At 40.6% G+C, this 25,528-nt stretch overlaps 1 protein-coding gene across 8 annotated transcripts in view; it reads right to left on the minus strand.

The window, feature by feature from the left end:
* PALM2AKAP2 (PALM2 and AKAP2 fusion) overlaps positions 1–24,601 on the minus strand; it is a 531,488-nt gene extending 506,887 nt beyond the window's left edge. The window contains exon 1 of one of the 8 annotated variants that reach the window (XM_016960332.4): positions 24,523–24,563. In XM_016960332.4, the coding sequence (XP_016815821.2) occupies positions 24,523–24,527 (5 nt within the window). In that variant the 5' untranslated portion in view covers positions 24,528–24,563. 8 annotated transcript variants of the gene reach the window in all.
* Between the last annotated feature and the right edge of the window lie 927 nt (positions 24,602–25,528).

The following is a 25,528-nucleotide window of genomic DNA, read 5'->3' on the forward strand; positions in this document are numbered from 1 at the left end:
CAAATTAATGAAATAAAGTGATAAAACAAAGTTAGAGAAAAAAGAGCAAAAAGGAACAAACAAAGCTTCCAAGAAATATGGGACTATGTGAAAAGACCAAACTACATTTGATTGGTGTACCAGAAAGTGATGGGGAGAATGGAACCAAGTTGTAAAACACTCTTCAGGGTATTATCCAGGAGAACTTCCCCAACATAGCAAGGCAGGCCAACACTCAAATTCAGGAAATACAGAGAACACCACAAAGATACTCCTCAAGAAGAGCAACCCCAACACACATAATTGTCAGATTCACCAAGGTTGAAATGAAGGAAAAAGTGTTAAGGGCAGCCAGAGAGAAAGGTTGAGTTACCCACAAAGGGAAGCCCATCAGACTAACAGCAGATCTCTTAGCAGAAACTCTACAAGCCAGAAGAGAGTGGGGACCAATATTCAACATTCTTAAAGAAAAGAATTTTCAACCCAGAATTTCATATCCAGTCAAACCAAGCTTCAAAAGTGAATGAGAAATAAAATCCTTTACAGAGAAGCAAATGCTGAGAGATTTTTGTCACCACCAGGCCTGCCTTACAAGAGCTCCTGAAGGAAGCACTAAACATGGAAAGAAACAACCGGTACCAGCCACTCCAAAAACAGGCAAAACTGTAAAGACTATCAATGCTATGAAGAAACTGCATCAATTAATGGGCAAAATAACCAGCAAATATCATAATGACAGGATCAAATTCACACATAACAATATTAACATTAAATGTAAATGGGCTAAATGCCCCAATTAAAAGACACAGACTGGCAAATTGGAGAAAGAGTCAAGACCCATCAGTGTGTTGTATTCAGGACACCCATCTCACGTGCAAAGACACACACAGGCTCAAAATAAAGGGATGGAGGAAGATCTACCAAGCAAATGGAAAACAAAAAAAGGCAGGAGTTGCAATCCTAGTCTCTGATAAAACAGACTTTAAACTAACAAAGATCAAAAGAGACAAAGAAGGCCATTACATAATGGTAAAGGGATCAATTCAACAAGAAGACCTAACTATCCTAAATATATATGCACCCAATACAGCAGCACCCAGATTCATAAAGCAAGTCCTTAGAGACCTACAGAGAGACTTAGACTCCCACACAATAATAATGGGAGACTTTAACACCCCACTGTCAATATCAGACAGATCAATGAGATGGAAGGTTAACAAGGATATCCAGGACCTGAACTCAGCTCTGCAACAAGCAGACCTAATAGACAGCTACAGAACTCTCCACCCCAAATCAACAGAATATACATTCTTCTTAGCACCACATCACACTTATTATAAAATTGACCACATAATTAGAAGTAAAGCCCTCCTCAGCAAATGTAAAAGAACAGAAATCACAACAAGCTGTCTGTCAGACCACAGCGCAATCAAATTAGAACTCAGGATTAAGAAACTCACTCAAAACCACACAACTACATGGAAACTGAACAACTTGCTCCTGAATGACTACTGGGTAAATAACAAAGTGAAGGCAGAAATAAAGAAGTTCTTTGAAACCAATGAGAACAAAGACACAATGTATCAGAATCTCTGGGACACATTTAAAGCAGTGTGTAGAGGGAAATTTATAGCACTAAATGCCCACAAGAGAAAGCAGGAAAGATCTAAAATCGACACCCTAACATCACAATTAAAAGAACTAGAGAACCAAGCAAACACATTCAAAAGCTAGCAGAAGGCAAGAAATAACTAAGATCAGAACAGAACTGAAAGAGATAGAGACACAAAAAACCTTTCAAAAAATCAATGAATCCAGAAGCTTGTTTTTGAAAAGATCAACAAAATTGGTAGACCGCTAGCCAAACTAATAAAGAAGAAAGGAGAGAAGAATCAAATACAAGGAGAGAAGAATCAAATAGATGCAATAAAAAAAGATAAAGGGGATATCAGCACCAATCCCACAAAAATACAAGCTATCATCAGAGAATACTATAAACACCTCTACGCAAATAAACTTGAAAATCTAGAAGAAATGGATAAATTCCTGGACAATACACCCTCCCAAGACTAAACCAGGAAGAAGCTGAATCTTTGAATAGACCAGTAACAGGCTCTGAAATTGAGGCAATAATTAATAGCCTACCAACCAAAAAAAGTCCAGGACCAGACAGATTCACAGCTGAATTCTACCAGAGATACAAAGAGGAGCTGGTACCATTCCTTCTGAAACTATTCCAATCAATAGAAAAAGAGGGACTCCTCCCTAACTCATTTTATGAGGCCAACATCATCCTGATATCAAAACCTGGCAGAGACACAACAAAAAAAGAGAATTTTAGACCAATATCCCTGATGAACATCGATGCAAAAATCCTCAATAAAATACTGGCAAACCAAATCCAGCAGCACATCAAAAAGCTTATCCACCACGATCAAGTTGGCTTCATCCCTGGGATGCAAAGCTGGTTCAACATACGCAAATCAATAAACGTAATCCATCACATAAACAGAACCAAAGACAAAAACCACATGATTATCTCAATAGATGCAGAAAAGGCCTTTGACAAAATTCAACAGCCCTTCAGGCTAAAAACTCTCAAAAAACAAGGTACTGATGGGGCATATTTCAAAATAATAAGAGCTATTTATGACAAATCCACAGCCAATATCATATTGAATGGGCAAAAACTGGAAGCATTCCCTTTGAAAACTGGCACAAGACAGGGATGGCCTCTCTCACCACTCCTATTCAGCATAGTGTTGGAAGTTCTGGCCAGGGCAATCAGGCAGGAGAAAGAAATAAAGGGTATTCAATTAGGAAAAGAGGAAGTCAAATTGTCCCTGTTTGTAGATGACATGATTGTATATTTAGAAAACCCCATCATCTCAGCCCAAAATCTCCTTAAGCTGATAAGCAACTTCAGCAAAGTCTCAGGATCCAAAATCAATGTGCAAAAATCACAAGCATTCTTATACACCATTAACAGACAAACAGAGAGCCAAATCATGACTGAACTCCCATTCACAATTGCTTCAAAGAGAATAAAATACCTAGGAATCCAACTTACAAGGGATGTGAAGGACCTCTTCAAGGAGAATTACAAACCACTGCTCAACAAAATAAAACAGGACACAAACAAATGGAAGAATATTCCATGCTCATGGACAAGAAAAATCAATATCTTGAAAATCGCCTTGCTGCCCAAAGTAATTTATAGATTCAAAATGCCATCCCCATCAAGCTACCAATGACTTTCTTCACAGAATTGGGAAAAACTACTTTAAAGTTCATATGGAACCAAAAAAGAGCCCACATTGCCAAGACAATCCTAAGCAAAAAGCACAAAGCTGGAGGCATCACGCTACCTGACTTCAAACTATACTACAAGGCTGCAGTAACCAAAACAGCATGGTACTGGTACCAAAACAGATATAAAGACCAATGTAAAAGAACAGAGGCCTCAGAAATAACACCACACATCTACAACCATCTGATCTTTGACAAACCTGACAAAAACAAGAAATGGGGAAAGGATTCCCTATTAAATAAATGGTGCTGGGAAAACTGGCTAGTCAAATGTAGAAAGCTGAAACTGGATCCCTTCCTTACACCTTACACAAAAATTAATTCAAGATGGATTAAAGACTTAAATGGTAGACCTAAAACCATGAAAACCCTAGAAGAAAACCTAGGCAATACCATTCAGGACATAGGCATGGGCGAGGACTTCATGTCTAAAGCAACAAAAACAATGGCAACAAAAGCCAAAACAGACAAATGGGATCTAATTAAACTAAAGAGCTTCTGCATGGCAAAAGAAACAACCATCAGAATGAACAGGCAACCTACAGAATGGGAGAAAATTTTTGCAATCTACCCATCTGACAAAGGGCTAATATCCAGAATCTACAAAGAACTCAAACAAGTTTACAAGAAAAAAATAACCCTATCAAAAAGTGGGCAAGGTATATGAATAGACACTTCTCAAAAGAAGACATCTATGCAGCCAAAAGACACATGAAAAAATGCTCATGATCACTGGTCATCAGAGAAATGAAAATCAAAACCACAATGAGATACCATCTCATGCCAGTTAGAATGGCAATCATTAAAAAGTCAGGAAACAACAGATGCTGGAGAGGATATGGAGAAATAGGAATGCTTTTACACTGTTGATGGGAGTGTAAATTATTTCAACCATTGTGGAAGACAGTGTGGGGTTTCCTCAAGGATCTAGAACTAGAATTACCATTTGACAAGGATCATAAATCATGCTACTATAAAGACACATGCACACGTATATTTATTGCAGCACTATTCACAATAGAAAAGACTTGGAAACAACCCAAATGTCCATCAATGATAGACTGGATTAAGAAAATGTGGCACATATACACCATGGAATACTATGCAGCCATAAAAAAGGATGAGTTCATGTCCTTTGCAGGAAAACGGATGAAGCTGGAAAGCATCATTATCAGCAAACTATCACAAGGACAGAAAACCAAACACAGCATGTTCTCACTCACAGGTGGGAACTGAACAATGAGATTACTTGGACACTGGGTGGGGAACATCACACACCAGGGCCTGTTGGGAGTTGGGGGGCTTGGGGAGGGATAGCATTAGGAGAAATACCTAATGTAAATGATGAGTTGATGGGTGCAGCAAACCAACATGGCACATGTATACCTATGTATCAAACCTGCACGTTGTGCACATGTACCCTAGAACTTAAAGTATAATAATAATTTTTAAAAAGATACTTTGCTAGGGTTTGTATCTCAAGAAGCCACACATTTTTCTGAAAGAGTTGTTTTTGGGTCAGGTGCAGTAGCTTATACCTATAATCCCAGCATTCCGGGAGGCCAACATGGGAGGACTCCTTGAGCCCAGGAGTTTGAGACCAGCCTGGGCAACATGGCGAGACCCCCATCTCTACAAAAAATTAGCTGAGTGCAGTAGTGCGTGCCTGTAGTTCCAGCTACTTGGGATACTGAGGGAGGAGGATCACTTGAGCCTGAGAGGTAAAGGGTGAAGTAAACCATGATCACACCACTGCACTCCAGCCTGGGCAACTGAGCAAGACTCTGTCTCAAAAAAATAAATAAAAAGTTTTTTTGAAGTGCACTTATAGTATTTGTATTAATGCGCAGTTGTATGCTTTGTGTAAGCATTTTATCTGAATTTTCTATAAAAAGTTTTTTAGTGGAGCAATATGAATTTTAGTTAGAATACAATCTAATTTATAATTATGGATACATCATTTTACTTAGAGCTGACTGACATCTTTGCAAAGTGTTAAATGTTTATAAAATTCTACTATACATTGAAATATTACTCAGCAATAAAAGACCTGGACTACTGATAATATACTATGGTGTAGAAAGACCTTGAAAACATTATGCTAAGTGGAAGAAGCCAGTCACAAAAGACCACGTATTGTGTTATTCCATTTATATGAAATGTCCAGAATTTAAAAATCTATATAGATAGAAAGTAGATTAGTGACTGCCTAAGGCTGGAAAGATAGGGTATTGGGAGGGGGTGGGTAAGGGAGTAGGGGGGATTCTTGGGCTTAAAAAAGTGTTCTAAAATTGATTTTGATGAAGGATGCCTGGGCAACATGGCTTTGTGGATGGACTTTATGGGCAACTTTGTGGATACACCACTAAAAGCCACTGAACTGTACACTTTATAAATGGATTAATTGTGTGGTATTTAAATCATCTCTCAAAAAAGCTGTTTAAAAATTCTGCTTAGTTTGGTTTAACCTATTCTCTGAAGCAATCCCTCCTTCTCACACAAAAAAAATCCCATTACATAGCATTTTTACCATTTTTAGAATATGAAATATGTATTTGGAGGTGGACATAATGAAGAAAGATTGAGCATTAATATCTTTTCCATTCATAGTTCATGTTTGTTTGGAAGATATTTGCTTTATTTACTCTCAAAGGCAACTTTCTGTAGAGATACATGGAGTTAAACAATCTGTAAATGTACTGAACTTTATTTTTTCACATAAAGGTCCTGCAAGTTTGTGCTATATTTATTTATAAGTACTTTTCGGATTTTGTTATTATTGAAATTGTATTTTTTCTTAAAAATTAGATTTTCTACTTATTATGGGACTGTTGAAATGAAATTGATTTTTTATATTCATCATGTATCTAGCAACCATATTAAAGTCTCACACGATCTGACGGTTTTTCAAGGGGAAATCCCTTTCACTTGGCTCTAATTCTCCCTCTTGCTTGCTGCCATGTAAGATGTGCCTTTTGCCCTCCACCATGATTGTGAGGCCTCCTCAGCCGTGTGCAACTGTGAGTCCATTAAACCTCTTTTACTTTATAAATTACCCAGTCTCAGGTATGTCTTTATCAGCAGTATGTAAGTGAACTAATAAAATAACTTTCTTCTATTTCTAGTTTGCTAAGAGTTTTTTATTATGTACGGACACTCATGTGCTAAACTCATTATTCCTAAATTCCCTTGAGACATGAACATATTATTTAAATATCTTTATATCTTTATAAGATTTTTGGAAAGGTCAGAAGGGATATTTATAAAATTGGCTATATTGATACAGGGAATGAAAACCTGATTACAGAATACTACAAATTTCTGCCTATCAACTTGAATCTTGTCTCTGTCTATACTACCTACACTCAATACCAAAGTGATCTCATTCATCCAATGGCCTTAAACACCATCCATGGACTAATGATTCCCCAGTTGAACTCCTGAACCTCCCTGAACACAAGACTCATACAGCCAACCACCCTCTCAGCATTTCCATCTGAATGTCTAATAAGCATTTCAAACTTAACACGCTCCCAAACCAAATCTTACTTTCCCACCCCCAAACAAGGGTTCCCTATTTGAGCAAATTGCACATCATTTACCTACTGCTCAAGCCAAAATACTTTGGCCTCCTCTGTGAGTCCTCTCTTTTTGCCACAATATACATACAACCTGACACACACACACACACACACACAAACACACACACAAATCTGTGAGCTCAATCTCCAAAACTTACACCAAGTCTGACCCTTTCTCATCTCCCCAGGGATGACATGCCACTCCCTAGCTCCCAGCCATCCTCACTTCTTGCCTGACATCCTGAGACCCAAAGAAAAACTGCTATGAGCAGGGAGAGCTTAGGTTCTAGCACTCAGTTACCTAGCCTTCTGCTCATCAGCAAACACCCAACTATCATTGCCTCTACCTGAGCTTCTCTGAGGATTCAAACCCCCAAACTCTATCATTTAACTATACCAACTCACTCCCTCAAGGCAATTAACCTGTCTTTCCGTTTCTGTTTCCTAGAAATGTGTTTACACAGTATGGGTATGTTCTTTCTGTCTCTGTCTGTCTGTCTGTCTCTCTCTCTCTCTCTGTCATCCTCTCTTCTGCTGTATTTCTCTCCCTCTGTCTCCCCTGCTCCCAAGACCCTCCATTGATTTTACACACACACACACACACACACACACACAAATACCATATTGCTTTTGTTCTCAGAAAACATAAAGCCACCACACTAAACAACTGGCTGATTCCTCCCAAGCAAAGCTTCCTTCTTAGCCCCCAGATGTGCTGGTTTGAAAAGTGTGAACATTCTCCCTCCTCAAAAAACCAATCAGTCATGATATTTCATGGTCCAGATGAAAGGCCATCAGGCTGGTGCCTGAAGAAGCAAAATATCATAAATTGCAAATGACAAATGGTTGCTTTGCTCCTGAATCTGAAACAATCTCACAGTGGTTGGGAATTTTTTTCTTACAAAATGTTTGGCTAGGACCACAGAGATTCTGACCCTGGGGCATCTCTGACCTTTAATATGATGCACTGACATCTCTTTTACAGAGAATACATTTTTCAGTGTCAAAGCTTTTAGCCACAAGGCAGTGTAACTTCATTTGAGAAATAAGTGTTGACTGTATCCAAGGTGAACATCATACAGCTTCAATATAGTTGGGAGGGACCTCTTAGCTCCTAAACTCAAATGACTGACAATATTGCTACAGTATAATGGGTGAGACCAGGGGCTTGAGGAGGCTAAGATGAAAGGAAAGGAAGAATCCTCCTCATCAATATCACAGTGTGTTTGTCTATTATGCCATCATTAGCAGTATCAATTTTGAATTCTCTCCTCAGAGACTGTTGTGAAATCCGACCACTTCTCACCATCCGGACTGGCACAGCCATCAATCACACCCATCAGTTCTCACCTGCAACAGGTCTCCAGCCTCCTCTCATCTCCTAATTCCTCTTTGCCCTCTACAGCCTGTTCTTCACACAACAACCATAACCATCTTTTTAAACTACATATCAGATTGTGTAACTTCTCTGCTTAAAATCCCCCAATAGTTTCCTTTCATCATCTAAACAAAAGCCAGACTCTTGCTACAGCACTCAGAGACAGATCACTGTGGACCCACTGAAGCTTAAGAGCCACGGCCCCTCACTTGGAGCCCCTGAAAACTCTGGAAGGGACCTAGTAATGTGTTTTCAAGGGATGGGCATGTTTTTGTAAAGTTTGCAAAAGGAAGATACGTTTTTATTCTTCCTCTGCAAGGGCCTTCAAAGTTGCATAAACTTTGAGCCTTGTGACACCTGGACCTAAGTGGCCTAGAAGGTCTGGCTGACCTAGCCTCTGATCTCTTCTCCCCCAGCATCTCCCCCAGTCACCACCCTTGAGCCCCTTCCACCACCATGGCGCCCTTTCTAGCTCAGGCTTCGCACTGGCCATTCCTTTTGCCTGGAGCTCTCCTTCCTCCTATGTTACATGAGGTTGCCCACACCCACTTTTTGCCCCAACGTCAGATACTCTAACCCATTTTTAAATTTTCTTTTTCTGGTAGGATTTTATTGGTATCTAGAATTGCTTATTTATCATTCTTGTGTTTATACAAGGGCTGGGATGCTGTCCATTTCCTCAATAGCCTCAACTTCTAGAAAATACTGTACTGGCTCATAATAGGCTTTCAATAATATCTATTAACCCTTATGCCCAAAAGAATATAAAGCTCAAACACATACTTGTACACCAGTGTTCATGGCAGCACTATACATGATACCCAAAAGGGGGAAACAACCCAAATGTCGATCAATAGATGAATGAATAATAAAATGTGGTATAGCCATACAATGGAATATTATTCAGCCTTAAAAAGGAATAAAATTTTGACACAGGCTACAACATGGATAAACCTTCAAAGCATTACACAAAGTGAAATTATCCAGACACAAAAGAATAAATAGTGTTTGATTCTACATATATGGGACACCGAGAGTAGGCAGTTTCACAGAAACCAAAAGTAGAATGGGGGGTAGGGGATGGGGAGAATAGGGAGATGATGTTTTATGGGTAGAGAATTTCAGTCTGGGATGATGAAAAAGTTCTGGAAATGGTGATGATTGCACAACATGGTTAATGTACTTAATGCCACTGAATTATGCACTTATAAATGGTTACAATGGTAAATTTTATGCTATGTATATTTTACCACACACACAAAATACATATATAGAGAGAGAAAGAGACCCTTTATCCATATTTTGTAAGATGGACTATATAAATCTCTGTTCCTTGTCACCCAGAGGGCCTATGGCTGCCCTTGAGCAATCTTTTTTTTTTTTTTTTTTGAGACCGAGTCTCACTCTGTCGCCCAGCCTGGAGTGCAGTGGCCGATCTCGGCTCACTGCAAGCTCCACCTCCCAGGTTCATGCCATTCTCCTGCCTCAGCCTCCTGAGTAGCTGGGACTACAGGCGCCCGCCACCACACCCAGCTAATTTTTTTGTACTTTTAGTAGAGACATGGTGAAACCCTGAGACCATCAGCCAGGATGGTCTCAATCTCCTGACCTCGTGATCCACCTGCCTCGGCCTCCCAAAGTGCTGGGATTACAGGCGTGAGCCACCGCGCCCGGCCCCTGCCCTTGACCAATCTTAGGAAGCAGGAAAATGTGGGGAGAGAGTGACAAGTGCCAAAGCTTTTCCAGAAAATTGGGGATTTTGATCTTAGGAATCCTTTTCTAATTCCCAAGAGATGGTTGAATGGGGAAAGAAAAGAAAAACTACCAAAATAAGACACAGATAGGCACATCTGAAAGATGGCATTTTAGAAGGAGGCTTTAAAAAGCATGAAGTTTAATACACATACACACACACACACACACACCATACACATACATACATGCACCTCTAATTTGTGTTATTCCAGGGTAGAACACTCCTCCTCTACTTGCACTGAAGTCATAGACACACCATCCTGATATAACAAAATGCTTTTAATTTCAAGATCTAAAGTAAAACTAACAGGAAAGCAAATTGTACAGCTGATGAAGGCTGGGAGTGAACATATTCAGTCCTTCAGAACTGTGCTTTAGCTCACCCAAATGTAATTAGGTTTGAAGAGCCATCATTTTACCAAGCAATCAAGAATCCATAACTGAACCTTGTTCTGTGCAGTCTAATTAACAAATATGCATTGTCTTTATAAAGCTTAGCTCCCATTACAATGAAAGAGTTTTGGAGATAATTCTCATCTCACATAAATGAAAACACAACTTACTAACATGTTTGAATTATCTTTTACAAAACAAGTTGCTTTTCCCTTGCTTTTAATAGTAAGGATCCCAGAGTTTATTGATCTTGTTCAGAAAATGGAATACCACGAGCTTCTTGGGCCTAACACATCATATTCATATTATATCCATATAATCATAACTAGAGATTTATACCAAGATATTATGGCTTACAGCCACATGAGGCCATAAACAATTAGATTCACTACTTTTAAAATATTAAAGGACTGACCAAAGAAGAATATTTTTAGGATATAAATTATTTATGACCACAAAATTTTCAAATCATATTTTAAAAGATAAGATTGCATTTATCTATCTCATATACACTTATTGGCTAACCCCTACCCCATTCTGATTTCCTAAAAAATACAGACTTTGCCTATCCACATGTAACTGCTAAGTTGTGCCAATTAAAATGAAGAGCCAGGTTTTGCTCTGTGTGTTTACTTGTTCCACACACAGATTGTTGAACTCCAATTCATCATCAGACTCGCCTACTATGAGATTGTCTTAGGATGGGAAATGTAAAAGGATGAGGAACCCCACACCCGCGTCTTGTGTTATATAAAGCCCTGTGCTCTATATTTGCACTGAGAATGTTGCTACTCAGAGTGTGGTCTGCAGACCAGCAGCATCAACATCACCTCCTGGGAAGCTTGTTGGGAACACAGGAACCCCCCAACTACACTCCCTATCTACAGAATCAGGATCTGCTTTTCAACATGACCCCAAATGATTCATATGCACATTACAGTGGGAAAGATGCTGTCTTAGGAAATGAGACCTTATTGTTAATGTCTTTGATTTTAAATGCTGCACCTCCCGCTCAGAAGCAAAGAAGTAAGAAAAGTATTGAAAGGATGGAGGACTTCAAAAGTGTTTCTGGACCAACTTATTTAACGTTTCTCTGGATGGCTCATAGGTGCAGTGGGACAACTTTTAATGCCTTTCAGAGGATCAGAGGCTTTCGATGTGATCTCAGCAAACGTGACTAAAACCAAGTATCTACAAAGGGTTTAGCAGTGCCCACCAAATCTTCATATCGTTTTGTTTGTTCTGTTTTGGTTTTTGTGTTGTTTCCTTTTTGTTCTTTGTTTTTTGTTTCATTTTGTTTGTGATCCCGCTTTGCACCATCATCTGAAAGCTGAGTTTCTGATTCCTCAAGGGGGCAGGCATTCTCCACAATGCTGCCTCACCCATGATCACGGAGGCAGCATTAGTCATAGTGCAAACTAAAAGAGTTGAAGGTTAAGTCAGTTATTCAAACTAGTTTTAATACAGGATTTGGGTTGCTAATTTTTTAAGTAAATGACTTAACCAGTTGTAAGATGACTAGTCCAAACATTAAAGATTTTTTTATGCTAAATTAATTTCAAGGGCTATGAAATAGGCTTGGATTTTGACCTCATCTTAGAATCCCTGGACTCCTAAAAATCATTTAGGCTCCTGCCCCAATGCTATGTGCCTCTGACAGATAGTATTCCATCAAACCTTTCCTTTGCATAAACACTTGCTATGTTTTATTATAATTACTTGACCAACTATGTTTCTCATTAGGTTGTGACCCCTATGAAGGCAAAGACAATGTCTTACTCCTATTTGTACCACAGATACCCATAAAAGTGTCTGGCACATACCAGGTACTTACTAATTATGAGTTGAATGAATTAATAAATAAACATGATTGACAGAGAAATTGAAGTATTAAAAGTAGGGCAAGCAGTCTAAACAACAACTGACTTTTCAAGTATGAGATATGTATTAGTCTGTTTTTGCATTGCTATAAAGAAATACTGGAGACTAGGTAATTTATAAGGAAAACAGATTTATTTGGCTCACAGTTCTGCAGACTGTACAAGAAGCATAACACCAGCATCTGCTTCTCGTGAGGCCTCAGGAAGCTTCCACTCACAGCAGAAGGTGAAGGGGAGCAGGAGTGTCACATGGCAAGAGAGAGGGGAGGAGGTGCCAGGCTCTGTTAAACAGTCAGCTCTTGCATGAGCTAATTTATTACTTCAGGGAAGGTACCAAGCCATTCATGAGGGATCCACCCTCATGACTCAAACACTTCTCACTAGGCCCCACTGCCAACACTGGGGATCACATTTCAACATGAGATCTGGGTGGGGGGACAAATATCCAAACTATATCAAAATACTATATAAAAGTCAGTGGATTGTGATATATTTAATTTATAACCCATTTATTCAGAACTTGTGAAACACACATTTTCATTACACTATATTTTATGCTTTTGTACTATCTGTGAAGAAGATTACACATGATGGTATAGACTTAATTGACTTGGCAGTAATTTAGGTAGCATCCATTTATGTACTATTAATAGGTTAAATTATCACATTTTTAAATAGCACATCAAATACTATAAAGACCTATTTACAAAAACAGAATTTCGACCAGGAATGTTCCTTCCTATAATGAAGAGAAATAAGATTTCATTTCTTTAAATAAAATAAAATTTTGATTAAGCCTACTCATAACTGAGATTGGTCTTCCCTCTAAGGCATCAAATTTGGGGAATTTTTATTATAAGTTATATATAAGAAAATGACATCTTTCAGTGGGAAGTAAATGAGCACTTTGATATCTGTGGAATAGGAGTGTCTCCTTCTTAAATATTTGAGTGTGCACATAACAACACTCAATATCTCTTCCCTATATTGGAACCTTGAGGTCCAATGACCAGAATGTATGAACAAACAGAAATCACCAGATTCCATCCCGGCAATAAGAAGGGTTCTCATAAGACTTTCAGTGCTTCTATCCTCACATGCTGTGTGAGCTAGGATCCCAGCTGGAAGCAGATGGCATACTCCAACTGGATAATTGAAATAATCTTAATAAAGAGACTGCTTTACAAAGGCAAAGGCAGAGCTGACAGTAACCCACAGCAATGGTGAAGCACCCAGGGGCTAACAAAGTGATAAGGGAGCCATCGCCACATCAAGTCCCAGAGGAGCAAAGGAAGGAAGTGGCTACCAGCAGTGGGAGAGAGCTGTAGCTGTAGCAGTAGGAAGGGCTGCTGCGGCCTTCAGAAGAAGAAAGATGCCCTGGCCAACCCACTGCCCTGTAGAAAGAGAAACCATAGATTAAACCGTACACTGACCTCAATTTTCTCTCATCCATGGTTCTCCTGCTGGTGCCTTCCATTGAGCCAACTCAACAGGAAGTCAAAGAGTAAGAGAGGCAAGCTAAGGGAGTCCATAGAGGTCAGCCTCACAGGGCACAAAGCACAGCCTCATGAGGCATAGGCAGGGAAGGGTAGAAAATGGATTTGAAGGATGAGATGGAGAACATCACCAGATACACCCTTTCCAAAATACTTCTACTGCAAAGTATTTATAATCTCATTCATGAACTCTTTTTTTGCCATACACATTCCTAAGAATTGAGAGAGAATAAAGATATATAATAACAACAGATTTGTTAATAACAATGACATTTGGTAGTTACTAATATTATTTTCGTAGAAACACAAGATTCATTGATTCATTAACTCAAAGATATGGTAAAGTCTTCTCTGTGCTTCCCTCAAAGCTGCTGAAATGAACTAAAAGAAGGAAAAATTGGAAGGAAAATTGTATCTACTGTGAGGCTAGGTATGGTGGCTCACATCTATAATCCCAGCACTTTGGGATGCTGAAGTGGGAGGATTGCTTAAGGCCAGGAATTTGAGACCAACTTGGACAACTTAGTGAGAGCCTATCTCTAATAAAAATGAAAATAATTTAAAAATTAGCCAGGCATGATGGTGTATGCCTATAGTCCCATCTACTTTGGGCCCTGCGGCAAGAAGATCTCTTGAGCCCAGGAATTCAAGGCTGCAGTGAGCTCTGATTGTGCTACTATGCTCCAGCCTAGGTGACAGAGCAAGCCTTCATCTCTAAAAAACAAATAAATAAATGAATAAATTGATCTACTATGAAACTAGCAAAGAGCTACAATTCTCAAATCACAAGCTATAAGAATTATCTGCCAAACAGAGTATAATTTTTATTAAATCAGTGGACAACCCTAAAAGGTGATATAGTCCTCTACAGATCTTAACTGGCTTTCAAATTTCTCTCTAAGTAAGGAGAGAGTACACAAAGGCCCAATGTTTGGTGGTGAGAACTGGCAAAACGTGGGGGACATCTGTGTGAAGGGGCTGGTTCCCTACCAGAGTGAACTGATGGAGAAAGTGACACCGATGGCACTACTGTGTGAATCCTTAATGTTTATTATCTGCAAAACCCGAAAACTGAAAACCTTAACATGGAGGAATCATCTCAAGGCAAGAGATGTAGGAAAATAGAAGGAAAAGAGCAATTACCTTTGTAGTCGATTTGCCCTGCCACTCTCTTCATAAATGCTAAACCAAGTCATCAAGTAGTGGTAAAGCACCAAAAATCTGTCTACCCTCCCGCAACTCACACACACTCAGTAAGCTGGGATATGTGATCTGTCTGAATGATCTGCTCACTCTCTACACAACTTTTTTGAACAGAAGATATTGCAGAGTTGTAAGAATTTTTTATGAGACAAAATATCCAATCCAAAGCTAATGTCTCCCCCAAATCACTGTCTCCATCCCCTCTACCTATTCTTGGGCAAATAGTAGGTTTGGATAGAATTACCTCTATTTGGAAATGGATAATAAATGCAAAGCCATTAACATGCATAGATTCTATATGCAGAGTTATTATTTTTATAAAAATGAGTTACCAGCAAATGGCAGATAAATACATTTCAGAAAAATAGCCCAAGAAATACAGATAATTTTCTGATAAATTATTCTCCATACATTCAAAAAAATTGAATACATGAACTCTTTATTTAAAAAAGTGCAAAATGTGCTAGCCAAGCCAGAAAATAAATTGAAGATAACCATAAAACCATTTCAGAAGTGAGCCCTACTTAGAAACTGCTGCTTAAAAAGAGAGTCAACTATCTACATGACAGACTTCTAAATGTAAGGAAACTCATAGGAACATCAGGAAAAAAATGAGAAAAATTCAGAATTAATAGTTATGGAGAGCAATGGGTAATAGATGTCCCTGTAGTAGATAACAGAACAAATAGATTCTTCAATTGAAAGCCACAGGGAAAATATCTTTACAAAAAAATAAAGGAAAATATGACTCTTCAGAACAAAGGAACTACCATTTTCCAGAAAAAAAAAACAACACCACAATGACTTACAGTAAGAAATATCAAAGAGAAGTTACCAAACTTTCAGTGTTTAAAAATAACTTGATCAGCATCAAAGCCAAAAAAAAAATTGCAGGAGTGGGAGGGATGGGAGTAGGCAAGCCATCTACAAAGAAGAAATAGTCTAGCCTCAGACTTTCCCAGAGCAAGGGTCAATGCCAGAACACAATGGAATGACATCTTGGAGAATTATGAGGGGCTAAAAACATGATTCTATAATTTTATACACATTCAACTTGTTTGTTCATAGAAACAACCAACAGGCATTTAGAATTTAATACACTTTGGCCCTGTTTGAAAACAAACCCTTTTAACTAAACACTAAATCAACCTATAAGATGCTCAAAAAAGAGGATGTCACTGATGAAAGGGCTGGTGGTGTTCTGACTGCATTTAGATCCAAGACTAACACTCAGCCCACAAAGCATGGCCCTGCCTCAGGACCTTTGCAACTGCTCTTCCTTCTTCTGTATGTCTCATCCCCTCACCTTGTTCAAGTCTCTATCCAAACTTACCAAGTCAGAAACCTGTTCCCTGATGACACTATCAAAAATAACCCTCCCATCACTCTCCAGTCTCCTAATGTGCTTAATTTTTTTAACATTTATTGCTTCCTGACAAAGTATATATGTAATATATGTATTGTCTGTCTCCTCTAACACAATATAAGCTCCTTTGCCTCTTTGACAATTTACTGCTGTATTCTCAGTGCTTGGAGCAGTGCCTAGGATGAAAAGGGCACTCAAAAAGAATCCGTCGATTGAATGAATTAAGAGAATTATGTTCAAATTTGCAAATGCTAAAAACTTTGAAAACATAAAACTAACACTAAGTATTAGTCCATTTTCATACTATTATAAAGATACTACCTGAGACTAGATAATTTGTAAACAAAGAGGTTTTATTGACTCACAGTTCTGCATGGCTGGAGAGGCCTCAGGAAACTTACAATCATGGTGGAAGGGGAAGCAGGCACGTCTTACATGGCAGCAGGACAGAGAGAAAGAGCAGGGGAAACTGCCACTTTTAATCTATCAGATCTTGTGAGAATTCACTCACTATCATGAGAACAGCATGGGGGAAACCATCCCCATAATCCAGTCACCTCCTAACAGGTCCCTTCCTGAACACATGGGGACTACAGTTTGAGATGATATTTGGGTGGGGACACAGAGCCAAACTATATCACACTATAACTGCAACAAATGATAAAAGGGGGGCTAAGTGACATGTGCTCATTTCCTCAACTTTAAGGTAAGAAATCTATCAATAAAGTCTAAATTTGATGAACTGTAAAACAATCACTTGATCACTTTTAAAAGTCAATGAGATATTTTAAGCTTTGTCTTTGTAAGTGATTTTCACTGTCTTCTGAACATTTGCACCTTGTGGCTTACTAGGGCTTTCTGAGAAAGTGACAAGTAGAGAGAGCAAGAGCACAGACCATGACCACTGACAGTGATAATGTACATCAAGTTAGACTAGTCAAACATAAATATTCAAATATGAATATATAATGTGGCTAGGGTTGTCAAGGATTTGGGGAAACAGGGGCTCTCAAACATGATGAATGGCAATGTAAAGGGATACAATACTTTCGGAGGCACCTGGGCAATATCTAACAAAATTTACAATGTGCATATTCACTCACCCAGCAATTTCATTTCTAGAAAATTGTATGCAGATTTATTTGCAGTGTGGACAAGGATGTTCATTGTAGCATTGAAAATAGTAGCAAAAAGTGGAAACAAGTCTAACTCTTCATCATGAAGAACTGGTTAATGATATTCCAAAAGTAAATACTAAGCAGTTTTATAAAAGTGATGTTTATTGCGGCATTATTCACAATAGCAAAGACTTGGAACCAACCCAAATGTCCAACAATGATAGACTGGATTAAGAAAATGTGGCACATATACACCATGGAATACTATGCAGCCATAAAAAATGATGAGTTCATGTCCTTTGTAGGGACATGGATGAAATTGGAAACCATCATTCTCAGTAAACTATCGCAAGAACAAAAAACCAAACACCGCATATTCTCACTCATAGGTGGGAATTGAACAATGAGATCACATGGACACAGGAAGGGGAATATCACACTTTGGGGACTGTGGTGGGGGGGGAGGGGGGAGGGATAGCATTGGGAGATATACCTAATGCTAGATGACGAGTTAGTGGGTGCAGTGCACCAGCATGGCACATGTATACATATGTAACTAACCTGCACAATGTGCACATGTACCCTAAAACTTGAAGTATAATTAAAAAAAAAAAAAGTGAATGAAGTAGATGTGTATATATTGATATTCAAAGCATGTGCTTTACCACTGAGCTACACATGCTGACATATATTGATAAGAAAGTATGTAGAATATAATATGAAGTGGAAAAAGCAAGCTGCAGAACAACATATGTGGTATGATTTCATTTATGTAAAAGAAATATTTAAACCTATATATATATATAAGTGTTTCCAACTCTATGATGTTTGCATGGAAAATATCTGGAAAGAGGTTTCCCAAGTGTTCATGGTAATCACCTCTAGGAACTGAGATATGAGTGAGAGAATGGAAAATGGGGATATTTACTTCATAAACTTCCGTAATATTTGAATTGTTTTAAAAAGCATACATTACTTTCATCATAGAAATTAACTTCTAAAAGTCTTACACATTTCTAAACATATTTGTTTAATGCCCACTATATGCTGAGCACACGAAATGCCACATTTTGTGTCATCAGAAGACTGATTCAGCAAGAAAAATAGTTCAAACTCACAAAGTATCCATAGTCACACATAGACTAAGCCGTAAGCTCCTTGAAGACAGGGTAAGGGATGTTTTTAATCACCATTTATCGCAAGTGCCTATCACAGTGCTTCATACATAGAAAGTATTCAATAAATATTTGCTAACTAAATGAGTTACTGGATGAATGAATGAAGGCATATGTTAAGAACCTTAAGTTATCTGTAACTTAATGTCCCTACTGCACTTATTCTTTCATGAACCTAGATTTATTCATTTGCAGAATCAAACTTCAGATGTTTCGTGATCACCACTGGATGCTATAAGCCTAAGTCCATGTGATAACAGGCATCTGACTGGTGATGGGGAATGCCACTTCTGGTCCAAGGCTGCCACCCACATTGTCAGAGCCCCAGGGCTTACAGGGATCGCAACAACTTAGAGTTCTCGTGTTATGTTCTTTGTGCCTTTTGGATCCCATACTGTTTTGAAGACCATTCCAGAGAAGTGTGAGGCAAAATCTATAGGTTTGGCATCAAATTAATAACTGCAGGTGTTAAAGTGCATTCCTACAAACACATGGATCTCATACCCAACCCACCCAGGAGGGCAGCAAGTACCTGCCATTGCCTGATGTTTCATGTACCACACAAGAACACTGACATGGTACAGAACATGACACCAACCCCACCTTCTGGTTTTCCAGTAGGTCTTCTCTGTTCTACACATCCAGTACAGAGCATGTCACTAAGAAAAATTTTAACTTCAATCAGTTAGTACCCTCTTTTCTTGTTTATTACCTAGATTTTTCTTTCTTTCTTTTATTTCTTTTTCTGCTTGCTTTGGATTTAGTTTGCTCTTCTAGCCTCTTAAGGTGGAAATTAGACTTTTCTTCTTTTCCAAGATAGACCTTTTGTAAATTTTATTTTATTTTAGATTCAGGTGAGTACATGCGCAAGTTTGTTACATGGGTATATTGTATACTGGTGGGGACTGGGCTTCTAATGTACCCATTACCCAAATAGTGAACACTGTACTCAATAGGTAATTTTTCAACCCTTGTGCCTTCCCACCCTTCCCTGTTTTGAGGTTCCCAGTATCTATTATTTTCATCTTTATGTCCATGTGTACACATCATTTAGCTCTCACTTATAAATGAGAACATGCAATATTTGGTTTTCTGTTTCTGAGTTAGCTCATTTAGGATAATGGCATCCAGCTCCATCCACATTGCTGTAAAGGACATGATTTCATTCTCTTTTATGGCTGGGGTTTTTTTTTTTTTTTTTTTCTTAAACTAAGAAGCTCTTATTTTACTAAAACCAACAATGCTTGTGAAAAAAATGACTATGTATCCTAATTTTCACTAGGTTTCATTTTAAATTGGAAACCTTGGTGATATGGTTTCTCTCTGTGTCCCCACCCAAATCTCGTCTTGTAGCTCCCACAATTCCCATGTGTTGGAAACCACCTGGTGGGAGATGATTGAATCATGGGGGCAGGCCTTTCCCTTGCTGGTCTCATGATAGTGAATGGGTCTCATGAGATCTGGTGGTTTTTTAAATTGAAGTTTCTCTGCACAAGCTTTCTTTTTGCCTGCTGCCCTCCACATAAGATGTGACTTGCTCCTCCTTGCCTTCTGCCATGATTGTGAGGCTTCCCCAGCCACATGGAACTGTGAGTTCACCATTCAACCTCTTTCCTTTGTAAATTGCCCAGTCTCAGGTATGTCTTAATCAGCAGCATGAAAACAGACTAATACAGTACATTGGTACCAGTAGAGTTGGGTGTTGCTGAAAAAATAGTCAAAACTGTGAAGCCAACTTTGGAATTGGGTAACAGGCAGAGGTTGAAACAGTTTGGAGGGCTCAGAAGAAGACAGGAAAATGTGGGAAAGTTCAGAACTCCCTAGAGACTTGCTGAATGGCCTTGACCAAAATGCTGATAATGATATGGACAATGAAATCCAGGCTGAGGAGGTCTCAGATGGAAATGAAAATTTTGTTGGGAACTGGAGCAAAGGTGACTCTTGTTATGTTTTAGCAAAGAAACTGGCAGCATTTTTCCCTTGCCCTAGAGATTTGTGGAACTTTGAACTTGAGAGAGATGATTTAGGGCATCTGGTGGAAGAAATTCCTAAGCAGCAAAGCATTCAAGAGGTGACTTGGGTGCTGTTAAAGGCATTTGGTTTTATAAGGGAAGCAGAGCATAAAAGTTGAGAAAATTTGCAGCCTGACAATGTGATAGAAAAGAAAAACCCCTTTTCTGAGGAGAAATTCAATCAGTATACACACACATTTACTGATTTAACATCTATCTCTCATCAGACAAAGAGAATCATGACTGTTTTGTTGACCAGTGCTAATCTCAACAAACATTTGTTGGTTAAATTAAAATATAAAAGAAGTGAATTTAATTCCCTCTTTTAATAAATGTTTATAAATATAAGTTGGTTACAGTAAGTAAGGGGAATGGAGTCCCTATTTCACTCATATTCAAAGTGGGCTTTCCTACCGGGGATGAAATTTGGGGAGTGTTTAGATTGAAGGGTAGGGGCAGTATTTGGCACAAGGGAAATGTTGTGAGACCCAAGGAGGGACAGGAAAAGATGATATTCTAAAAGGGAAAAAAAGAAAGAAAAAGCTCACTATATTAAGTGATGTAGATTGGATGTCCCCCTCCAGGTATCATGTTGAGATGTAATCCCCAGTGTTGTACATGGGGCCTGGTGGGAAGTGTTTTGGTCCTGGGGGTGAATCCTGGGGATGGGGCCTTGGTGTTCACTCGCAATAGTGAGTGAGTTCCCCTGAGATCTGGTTGTTTAAAGTCTGTGACACCCCCCGCCACCCCTTGCTCTTGCTCCTGCTCCCACCATACAACTTGCCAGCCTTCTGCTTCACCTTTCTCCATGACTGAAAGCTTCCTGAGGCCTCACCGGAAGCTGAGCTGACTCCTGTACCACACTTCTATACAGCCTGCAGAATCATCAGCCAATTAAAGCTCTTTTCTTTATAAATTACCCTGTCTCAAGTATTTCTTTATAACAATGCAGGAACAGCCTAATACATTAAGGAAGCAAACGAAGTAGGGCAGAAAACAGAGTTGGAAATTGGGAAGGTTAACCAGGAAGTGAGAACTTTGGAATGTTGCTTGGGAATGGGAAAGCTGAGGCCAAGTTGTTTAGGGAGAAGGAGGCTAATTGAGGCAGTAATTTGGATCCTGTGGAGCAAGAAGAATGTGATGAGGAAGGTCTTTGTTCACAAGGAGTTCCAGGTGTGAGCTTAGCACACCTGGAGGAAACCTTAGCCAGGAGACTCAGAGGGAATGTGGGAAAAAGCTGAGGACCTTTGTAAACTTACCAATCCTGTGTGCTGTTCCAGTTATTGAGCACCCAAGTGCTAAGTCTGGGAGAAACATATCAAATATTAGATTATCCATGTGAGAGCATAAAGATGAAAGTTGCTGCCCTGGCAAATGACCAGGCTCTCCTTTAGCGCTACCCAGTGAGAGGACTAGATCTATGTTCAGTCTCTTGTAAAGGACAGTCTCCATGTCTAAGAAAATGACAGTGAGGAACAAGAATGAAGTGTGCATCAGGCCGAGTCTGTTCCGTATATCCAAGCCTGCTGTGGCTTCTTGCTAGTTCTCACATCTACAGTGGTAACTTGGGAATTATGTTACTCTCAATTGCCCTTCAGGCATTGTCTTTCCCTTTCTTTCCTTCCTTCCCTCCCTCACTCCCTCCCTCCCCCTCTTTCTTTCTTTCTCTTTCTTTCTTTCTCTTTTTCTTCTTCCTTCCTTCCTTCCTTTCTTTCTTTCTTTTTTTGAGATGAGGTTTTGCTCTGTCACCCAGTGCAGTGGTGCAATTATAGTTCAGCGCATTCTCAAACTCCTGGGCTCATCAAGACTTCCTACCACCTCTGTCCTCAAAGCACTGAGATTGCAGTCATGAACCACCACACCATGTATTTCTTTATAAATTAAAAAAAAAAAAAAAGACTGGGCATGGTGGCTCACACCTATAATCCCAGCAAGACCGGGGCAGGAGGATTGCTTGAGCCCAGGAGTTCAAGACTAGCCTGAGCAACATAGGACAATCCCGTCTGTATGAAAAATTAAAAATTAGCTGGGCATGGTTGTGCATGCCTGTAGTCCCATCAGAAGGCTGAGGTGGGAGGATTGTTTGAGCCCAGGAGGTCAATACTGCAGTGAGCCATGATAGCGCCATTGCACTCCAGCCTGGGTGACAGAGTGAGACCCTGTCTAAAATGAAGAATAGCTTGGTGCCAATCCGAAACCCCAATAAATGCTGTAGACTGTAGTATTAGGTTGGTGCAACAGTAATTTGCGGTTTTTGCCATTGAAAGTAATGGCAAAAACTGCAATTACTGTTGTACCAACCTAATAATAATAGATAATATCCATAGATAATAGATGATATTTATTGAGCTTATTTTATGCCAGGCTCTGTTCTAAGAACCTTATATGTGTATGTATCAATTTACATCATTAACTTCCTTAATGTTCACAAAAAGTACATGAAATAGTTACTATTATTATTCCCATTTTGCAGATGGGGAAAATGAGGCCCAGGGAGATTAACATCATTCAGCAAAGTGTCAGAAGGCTCAAACCAGCCAATCTGACTCTAGAGCCCAGCTCTTAAACATGACACTAGTTCCTTAAATTTGTACATATCTTACAATTTACAAAGCCCTTTGGAAGAGATACAGATATTACATGATCCTCTCAATAATGCTTCAAAGTGAGTAAGGAACATCTTTGTTTCCATTGCAGAGATAGGGAAACTGAGGCTCAGAGACATTCAATTGCTGGAGTAGGAAATCAATAACAGCAGTATCAGGCTAGGTGGGGCCTGAAATCCATGACTGTGACTCCTACAATGCTACACCATCTCTCACTTCTGCTTTAGCAGCCTTTCTGAGGATTAAATTGCATCTACACAATCAGATACGCAGAGGGATAAAGGCTGCATCTAAGGTTTCTTGGGTTTGGTACGAAGGTCCTGATGTCTGAAAACATGACTTTATCTCTAACTTGAAATATGATTTCAGACGGCCTCAATGTCAAGGAGTAGTGTGGGAAGAGAACGGAAGAGGAGAAGCTGACCAAGTGAGCGGGATCTAATAGCTGGCTCCAAAAATGACCCTTCCTTGGAGTGGCTGGCTGTCGCCTGTCACAGTGGTCCTGCTGTGGCAGCAGCTCGAGAGAGTGTCCAAAAAGCAATGTAGGGATGCAAACACAGAGAAAAGAGGAATCCTAGACCAGACCCACAACCGGAGCCCTTTATTTAATGTCTTTTCTGGTTAACGCCCCTCTTGTCTTCCCCACCCATCCATGCCGTATTCACGGTGCCAAACGTTGTAATTCCACTCCGGGCTGCCGCCAATATGTTTCTGTCTTATTTCTCCAATACCCCGGGAACAAATCAATTCTTTTGGGTCTTCTGATGGTTTCTAGTAGCCAGGACATTGCAGCCCTGGCTCATATTACCCACTAACTCATCCTTCCATTACACGCTTCACACTGAACCGCGTTTGCTTCCGATCCGCAGTGACCCCCTCCCTCTTTTTTTAACTGCAGTCCAATAATGCTGACATGGTTAGGAATCGGAAGTCATGGCTATTGCGGCCAACTCCCCTATAAGCGGAAGCTTGGGGCAGAGATAGGAAAGCCTAGAACGTGCCTCCGTCCTTAGCAACATCATCTACTCCCCTCACTCGCCCCCCAGGCCCTGCTGGCCAAGGGGCAGCCGCAAAAACCACGCCACCCGGGGCTCCCACCCCTTGCCTCCTGCTGCCGCGGCGGCTGCTATAGAAACACCAGGCGTACACACGGGGCTGAAATTAAACACCCATCCTGGACGCGGACCCGAGCGGGATCTGCCTGCCGCCGCGGTCACCATGGCAACATGCCGAGAGGAGAGCAGCTGGCTGCGCGGCTCGGGGATACTCACTCCATCGCGGGGCTCGGCGGCCGGGTGCGCTGCTGCGGGGCTCACCGGCGCTGCTCGCCTCTCTCGGAGCCGAGTGCACTGGCCGCGCCGCGCGCGAGGTGGAGCTGGGAGCCGTCTCCCCTCCCCACCCGCACCCCCTCCTCCCCTGGAGGGTTGAAAGTGAATGCTCAGGCTCTCTCAGCTCCCAGCCTGCGAATAAAACGGGAAGCAATTGGATAATGTTGTTCGCTGGGCGCTAGACAAGACACCCCACTTCAGGGTTTCGGGGAGGGAGCGCGCTGGCAGCTGCGCGTCGGGTGAGGTGCTCACCAGCGCGCAGTGCTGTGCGCCCTAGGCGCCAGGTGCGCCGGCGGCTCCCCTGGGACTGGCGGCGCGGCGCGGAGCCTGGGGAGAAGGGTGGGTGGGGGAGCAGGGCGGCTGCGGCGGGTGGCACAGCCCAGAGGGCATAGGCAAACGGTTGAGTCATTGGCAAGGTGGCAGCTCTCGCCGCTTAGAAGTTGCAAGAAGCGTCTGGCCTCTGCAAGCAGCAAGGACTGCCCCCAGTGGGCTGGGCATGGGTTCAGAAACGCCATTGTGCCGGCCGGGCGAGATCCCTCTGAGTTTCCCAAGCAAAACTCCAGCTATCTTGAAGCGCCTTAATGCGGCTTTCACCACCTTGGCGACCCCATGCCCCTTTCCGTTTCACTCCAAATTCTGCGTGTTCCCGCCTGCCAGGAAGACATTGTCCAGGGTCAGTTTCCCTAGTCTGCTATTTGAAAACAATAGCTATATTGACTATGGTTTCCCAAATTACCACGGCCCCGGCCCCGCGGTAATAAGCCACCTGGAGTACGCACTCCCTGCCTCCACCCCCTCTGAGAATCCTCTACTCCTAACGGTTTCCAGAGCAGGGACCTGGTTGTCATCCAGGTGTCCTGCACCTGCTACAATGCAGAGTAGATGGGACAGCTTCAGGCTTTTCTTCTATCTTGCAGCCGGGTCCCTCTGTGAGTCGGTGTCTGCCAGG

This window comes from Pan troglodytes, chromosome 11 (assembly GCF_028858775.2).
Source record: "Pan troglodytes isolate AG18354 chromosome 11, NHGRI_mPanTro3-v2.0_pri, whole genome shotgun sequence".
NCBI classification, from domain to species: Eukaryota; Metazoa; Chordata; class Mammalia; order Primates; family Hominidae; genus Pan; species Pan troglodytes.